Source organism: Orbicella franksi, chromosome 7, assembly GCF_964199315.1.
Source record: "Orbicella franksi chromosome 7, jaOrbFran1.1, whole genome shotgun sequence".
Classification (NCBI taxonomy): Eukaryota; Metazoa; Cnidaria; class Anthozoa; order Scleractinia; family Merulinidae; genus Orbicella; species Orbicella franksi.
Genome location: NC_138151.1, coordinates 4,317,701 through 4,325,200, shown reverse-complemented (window position 1 = coordinate 4,325,200; position 7,500 = coordinate 4,317,701). Strand labels below are relative to the sequence as shown.

The following is a 7,500-nucleotide window of genomic DNA, read 5'->3' as shown; positions in this document are numbered from 1 at the left end:
GTTGTTTGGATGAGGTGCTCCAAGATTCGTTCATCGCAGTTGGCTTCGAATTCGCAGTGATTGGCTTTCTCCCTTAAACGTGCAGCATACGCGTTCGTTGTTTCGTCATGTGTCGGTCTCATTTTGAGGAATACGTATCTTGCGTGATGTTTATTTTTCTTCGGTTTGAAGTAGTCATTCAGCTTCTTTCTCAACTTTTCGTAGTCGTTATCGCCATCTGTCGGGTTTGGCAAGCTTTTCTCCAGGCGAGCGATTTCTTTCCCGCCATAAATGATGAGTGCATCTTTCTTGTCGAGCGGCTCCGTAATCTTGAAATATCTGAATTCCCGTTCGATTTCTTCGAGCCAGTCGTCCCACGCTTTCCCTTTGGCTATCGGGTCATCTCCTGGGATAAATGGTTGAGATTTTAGATTTCTCGTTGCCGCAATAACTTGCACTGGAGTTGCTGCGCCGACATCTGCTTGTTCCGTGTCAGACATGTTTTGTCGATCAATCGATTCACGCGTTGAAGTATTTTGCCTGCTTGCCTCTCTCGTTGGGCTTCAGACTTTGCTTGCTGGGTTTCTCTTGCTTTCTTTCTGCTTTTGTTGCTTGACTGAGCGTGTTTTTTTTTTTCTCTCGTCGCCAGTGTAACAACAGCGAGTCTTTCTCTAGATAAATACCGTTTAATGACCAGAACACTTCGCCGACTACATCTGACAACGTGGCACTATAAGCGATGTATGCGCATGTGCAAAACTGAACTATATTGGAATTGTCGGAATGATGGACTGGATATTACAATATTAAATATTAACGGCCAAGCACGCTGCCTTGTGGGACTCCGCTGTGATTTCTTTCCAGTTTGAGAACTGATCGCCTAATCTGACCCGCTGACGTCGGTTAGTGAGATAGTCATGAATCAGATCTGTGGTTTTATCGTTAGCTTCATAGAACTTGAGTTTTTCCACCATTAGTTCGTGTGGCAAGGTGTCAAATGCCTTGGAAAGGTCCATTGACACAATTCCGATGACATTGTGTTGATCGAGTTCCTTCCTCCACTGTTCTGTGAGGCTGAGAATAGCAGTATCAGTTCCGTCATTTTTCCTGTATGCGAATACGTGTTCGTGCAAAATGTCTTCGAAATAACGGCTAATTCTGTGATGTGTTAGCGTTTCGAAGATTTTCGACAGGGACGGTAGAATAGTTAATTAACGGTCTGTAAATTGATTTCGTTAGGCAACAATCCTTCTTGAAAACTGGTGAGACTTGACCAAGTTTCCATTGTTGAGGTATCCTGGAATTCTCCAGGATGTAGTTAAAAAGTTCGCTGAAAGGGTAGCATGGCATTTCGGTTGATTCGTTGATTGCTCTTGGTGGAATATTATCAGAGCCCTTTGCCTTGTTCCTTTTGGCTTTCAACATCGCTTCTTTTGCTTCAACTAGACTCCTCCTTTAATAGGATTAGAGCAGATTTTTCATACCTTTCACTCGGTTTACAGTTCGTGCGCCCTACACGAAGCAGTTACATCCGGATTCATCGTTCGGATGGCAAGGTTGTGTTCAGCGTCGATGTTGCCATCACAGCCGCTGTGTTGTATCCAGTTGGGAGCCTGGGGAGGTCAATTGAGTTCACGACTTCAGTGGAATTCACCGAGAAAGAGATGTACTATGTAACGATGGACCCAGGTATTATTAAAATAGGAATCTTTTGTGAAACCTACAAGCGTAGCAATATTACTATGGTAGTTAATGCCCTTTTATTACATAAGCAGGAAGTTGAACACCGCAGGAACTAATCTCCCAGTAGCTTTTAAATTATTGCACCGGTCACCAACTTATGAAATTGCTATGCAAGTGTTGGCGGGCGCCCCGATACAGAACAAGAAACGGGTACGAACAGTAAACTACATATTTAGAGTGAACAAAAGTGAAAAAAATCTACTATTAGCTTGTAAAAGTACAAGGGGGCTTTAAAATCTCTCGCCTTCAGCTGTGATTTCTTTTAAATTCTGCTCGTACTTATTTCGACATTTTGCCTCGGTTATTTAGCTAACAAACCATCGTAAATGCCACAAAATCGTGATATTTAAACCTGTGCACCACTTCGTCGTTCTCTCGTAGGTATTGCTAAAGGTGTTGTTCGCTGTGGAGCAGAGTCACAGTCAATCAGAGACCCCAACACATGGAGCATTGAAATAAGTAAGGGTCTCCTTTACAATATGTCACCCTTTACTGGCAACAAATTTAATGTTTTAGTTTGTATCATCAGCCTCACTGGATTAGCCGAGTAAAGCCACGACACGAGGAGTATAAGGAGAGCGCATTCTCCTCGAAGTAAGAAGAGACGCTCACCAGACTAGTCTCACCTTCCTCTTGATTCTCTTCTCCCATGCGCAAAAATTTGCAAACTGGTGACTCTTTTTACTCTCGACTCTCGACTCGCGACTCTCGACTCTCGACTCTTGACATTTAGCTGTTCAATGTCGCATTCAAACGTTTTTATAGGTCCCCCAGTGTCTAAACCTTCAAAGATGAAAATTATTCATTCAGTCACTTTTGAGAGATCAACATTGTAAGGTGAGGAGGAGGGTCGGTCTGGTGAGGGGAGGGGGTTAAAAGGAACGAAAGGAAGAATTATTTTAACCGTGTCAACACTCTTGTTCACGGTCGTTGTTCACGGTCAACTTTAAAGGTATTAATCAGCAAATTTCTTGCTATTTCACAGAGGATGTCACCCCGCCCGTGTTAAGCTTTGTGAATGCCCCATCACGCTCCGGTGGTGACGTCGAAATCACGTGGACAGCAAACGAGAACGTCACGGCTCAGTGCACATTACAAACTCCTTCCCAGATCACTGGTCAACCGTGCAATATGTCGTGGACTGGAACCAATCTGACTGAAGGCTACTACAGCATTTATGTTCAGGTTACAGATTTGGCGGGAAACACAGCGCCTCCGGTCAGGCACTCGTGGTTTGTCGGTACGTCATTATAAGTAATGTACTAGTGACTTCAATCATACAATCCGTGTAATTGCTAGGAGCTTTCGGTTAGTTAAGTTTACAAGGACTAGAAAAGCTGATCATGTTATTTTGTTCGTAAGTTGGGTTACCATATAAATTCGATTTAGCGCTCGGATTGATTATTGAGTCAAGAAAGAAAGAACCAATCAGAACGCTCGCATTTGCCTAAAGACTACCTAGCCATATAATACGAGTACTTGTTTTCTTGTGTTTAATCTGTTTTATTTTTTTCAGACCGCACACCACCCCAAGTTATCATCACGTCCAAACCTGCTTCGCTAAGCAATCAAGGGTCGTTCACGTTTCGCTTTTACTGTGAAGACACATGCTCGCTTGAATGTACGGTAGCATTACAAGGCAATATTCCTGTTTATTCACAATGCAACACCAAACGGTACACGAAGAACAACCTGCAAAACGGAAAGACCTACACATTCGGAGTACGAGGCACGGATGATGTGGGTAACCAAGGCAACCCTGTGACGTATACATGGAAAGTTGGTGAGCAAAGACTCTTGGTTTAACAAACGTGTTTGCACTTTTCCGAAAACTCCCCCTTTAGAGGACACGTCCCAAACGACATTAGATTGCGATAATTTGCGTGAATTTTGTGAATTATTTTAAATTATCTGTCCTGCTTAGATACCGGAGTGAAGAACTATAAAATCAGCCAAACAATGCCTCAATATTTCCAATCAACTGGCAAATGAAGCAAAGTCCTCTTTCATGTTAACAGTCACTGAAATCATCAAAAATTATTTAGATGACCAAAACCATCCGCATAATATAAACACACACAATTACAATGAACAAATCATCAAAAATAATTTACAAAAACTAAAATGTCACATCTCAAATGATATGAAAAGACACCAAATTGAGATAATTCGGTCTAACAGAAAGTTGAATTTCTACTCAAGTTTTAAAAGAGATGTAAGCAAATCTGAGTACCTAGAACAAGTAAAGAACCTCAAACATAGACAAGCTTTGGCAAAACTCCGATCTGGTAATCATAATCTTAGAATTGAATCTGGGCGACACTGTACTCCTAAATTACCTGAAACTCTTAGAATTTGTCAGTACTGCTGTTCTAACCAAATTGAGAATGAAATGCATTTCTTATTTCATTGTGACCGATACAATAATATTAGACAACAAGTCACAAATGACGTCATCAAGAAATATCCAAAATTTGATTCCTTTAATAACACAGAGAAAACAATATTTCTGTTTAACAATGCTGATACTTTTATTTGTAAAAAACTAGGTTACTTTACATATGAAGCACTACAAATAAGAGAACTTTGTAACCCTAGAACTTAAAATGAAGAATCTTGTAACTAACTATTTTTATTTTTCTTTCTGGTTGCTGTTGTAATTTGTTTCGTTTTTGAATTTTTATTTAGCGATTCTGCATTTAGGTAACACCATCTATATGGGAATACCAATAAATTGTTGTTGTTGTTGTTTGTCCTTCAGTTTAGTTATCTTACTGTTCACAGTGAAAACTGGCTCAGTTGTTGTGCTTAATTTGGTCCTGTCCGAGCTGAGACATGTACAGAGCATGCTTTAACCTACATTTGAGGAACCGTTGTAATAATTTTGGGAGGGGATACAGGATTTTAGAGAAGGGGGTTCGAGATACGGACCGCCCAATGTGGTCCCCTGTAGGGAGTTCCGGTGGCATCCTCTCCCGAAAAATTTTTAAAATTGAGGTATTCGGAAATGGTATCTCCGGTATTTTGAGGCCAAGTAAGCGTGTTATAATGTCTATTCTTTTTAATTTAGGGGGTTCAATCAAACCCCCCTTAGTTAATCCTCATTAATTCTTTCGTTTTGTTTATAAATAGATTTACAGCCTCCAACCATCTCCAACATGACGATACAGAGTGTGGACTGCACATCAGATCTGAGTCCATCAACTCTAGGAACACCTTCAGTCAGCGACAACGAAGGAGCAAATATAACAATAACCCACCAAGATATCCCGGGAGTCAGTTGCAGCTTTCAGCGAAAGTGGATCGCGAAAGACCAAGCGGGCAACAGCGCGTCTAGGATCCAGGTCATCAATCTAAATAACCCCAGTCCCCCGACCGTGAGTTATCATGCGAATGCAACCATTGCGTGTGGAAGCTTTGAGGAACAACAGCAAGACATGCGCGATGCAATCAACGTCACTCACCCGTGCGATCGACCGATTACGATAACGCACGTCGATTCCGTGCCCACTATCCTCTGCGCTACTAGTTTCACGAGAACATGGACAATTGCTGACGACTGTGGGAGACAGGTGTCCGTTCACCAGAAAATCCGAATTTTAGCGCTTCAGTTGCCGGACTATCCCAAGAATGGACAAGTTAATGTAGCGCTGAGAGAATCTCTTCGGTGGCCGCAGTATCCAGGCTCCGTTCGATACAATGTCTACTTTTGGCGGTACGGCTTAACAAAGCCATCATCGCCGACTGCTTGGTATGTTTGATTAATCAGTATAGAGCTTAGGAATACTCGTCAGTTTCAGTCGCGCACACCAACTGAAAGCTTATGTTCTTACTATTGACAAGTTTTCTTGCCCGCCAATGAGTTGAAAAGCACGCATTTTAGCAATTGACGATTTTGGTTTAAATGTCGACAAAAGACGTCTAAAAACCGTCTATGCTTTAGCTCCCTAATAAGATTCAGGATAGATATTTGATAATTGCAGTCTTGTCCAGTTCTCTTTGGTTTGTAAAATATTTCTAATCATGTCAGGCGTTTAAAATCAGCCTTTAGATGTACACTTCAGTCAGTTTACACGATTATGTTAAACGTTTGACTCTAAAAAATGCTTTCGACACTTGGCGACAGGGCCTCGCGCGCCCATACTGAAGAACCGCGTACCCAGTTTAATTCAGCTACCTTAAATCACCGTCAATTTTTTAACGAAATTTTAAGATAGAACTTTTTAGACGTGCCTTTGTGATTTGAAAAAGTGTAAGAATTTTATAATGGATAATTATGTGGCTAGCCTTACATACGTATGTTTCATCCCTGCCAAGGGACTCATCAGAGACCTTTCGGCTAACTCGTGAAACATCGCGTTTGTTTGAAAATGTGTAAGAATAATTCAACAACTTGAAAGTTGTTGAATTGGCAGATTACGCAATTGGGGATCCTTATGTGACATAAGGCCAGATTGCTAGCGCGATGTTTGACGAGTTAGTTGAAAGGTCTCTGATGAGTCCCTTGGCAGGGATGAAACATACTTATGTAAGGCTAGCCACATAATTATCCATCGTAAAAGCCTTTATAATTACCTTTTAATCTTTGTGTTTTAGTTTCTATTTTCTCTCAGTGGGACTCTCTTTGTCTTTCTCGTATGTGACGTTTGTGAATTTTTTATACATTATCATTTTCACTTTATATGTCTACAGTCGGACCTCCCGTAAGCGTTTACGGGAGGTGGTCGCTTACGTGAGCTTAGACCATATTGGCTCGAAATTTTGCCTCCTTAGTATATGGTAATTTCAAGACATTTAAGGTCGTCCTTTTAAGACTGACCAGAGTACAGTGTATGTGTAGTTTTTCTTTCAATTTAATTTTAAATGTTTTATTAATGTGAATTGTAAAAAGTCCATTTCGAGAGAAAATCCGATACTTCTCATTGAGAAATTTCCGTCTCTTGTACTACCCAGGATTGCGATGTTACAACACTTTATTATTCAGTTTACACTCTATTATCCGTCAAGTGGTCGCTTTACAAACAAAAGAAAATTTCAAACTTTTAGCTCTTAAAGTGGTTGCGGTCACTTAGGAAACTGCGTGGTCGCTTACAAGAGGTTTCAAATATAGCTTGGAAACTTTTAGTACTTTAGAAAACTGGTCGCTGAGGAGAGGTGGTCGCTTACAAGAGGTTCTAAATATAGTGATTTGACTTGGAAACGTTTGGTATTTTGGAAAGCTGGTCGCTGAGGAGAGGCGGTCGCTTACGAGAGGTGGTAGCAACCGGAGCTTCCACTTTATCTCAGTTTTATCCTTGTAATACTTAACTGATCAACATGTTTTTAAATTTTAATGGAATTAATTATTAATTATCATTTTCAGGACTTATTATCGAAGATACTCTCCCTACTCCGGCTACCCAGCGGATACCCGGATGCTGTGGAGAATTGAATACGTGCTCAGCTCAGGAGCATTAATACCCAGTCCCATCTGGGGATTCCAAACTCGGGCCTTCCCGGATTTCAAAGTAGAAAAGGTCCTGGTTCCACCAAACGCCTTCTCCGGTCTAACGTTTGAAGTGTCGTGGATCGTTAGGAATATTGGCAAGGTGGGAAATGCATTGGTCACGTGGTACGACTCAGTGTATATAGGAAAGAGCACAGATTTTAACTCCGCAAGGTTTGTTTTGAAAATAGAATTGATTGTTTTTAAATATAGCAACGTTTGGATTACTGTGGATGGTAGGAATTATTTCTCATATTATTTCTAAATGACTGTATTGAATTATTTCCAAGAGC

The 7,500-nt window shown here is 40.9% G+C and overlaps 1 protein-coding gene across 1 annotated transcript in view; it reads left to right on the top strand.

Annotated features, from left to right (window-relative positions):
* The window catches only part of LOC145491691 (uncharacterized), a 96,553-nt gene that overhangs the window by 46,195 nt on the left and 42,858 nt on the right, over positions 1-7,500 (top strand). The window contains exons 9-14 of the mRNA XM_081470929.1: positions 1,482-1,668; positions 2,104-2,181; positions 2,708-2,962; positions 3,239-3,505; positions 4,855-5,473; positions 7,085-7,381. Coding sequence (XP_081327055.1) covers positions 1,482-1,668; positions 2,104-2,181; positions 2,708-2,962; positions 3,239-3,505; positions 4,855-5,473; positions 7,085-7,381 — 1,703 coding nt within the window. The remainder of the gene's footprint in view (positions 1-1,481; positions 1,669-2,103; positions 2,182-2,707; positions 2,963-3,238; positions 3,506-4,854; positions 5,474-7,084; positions 7,382-7,500) is intronic.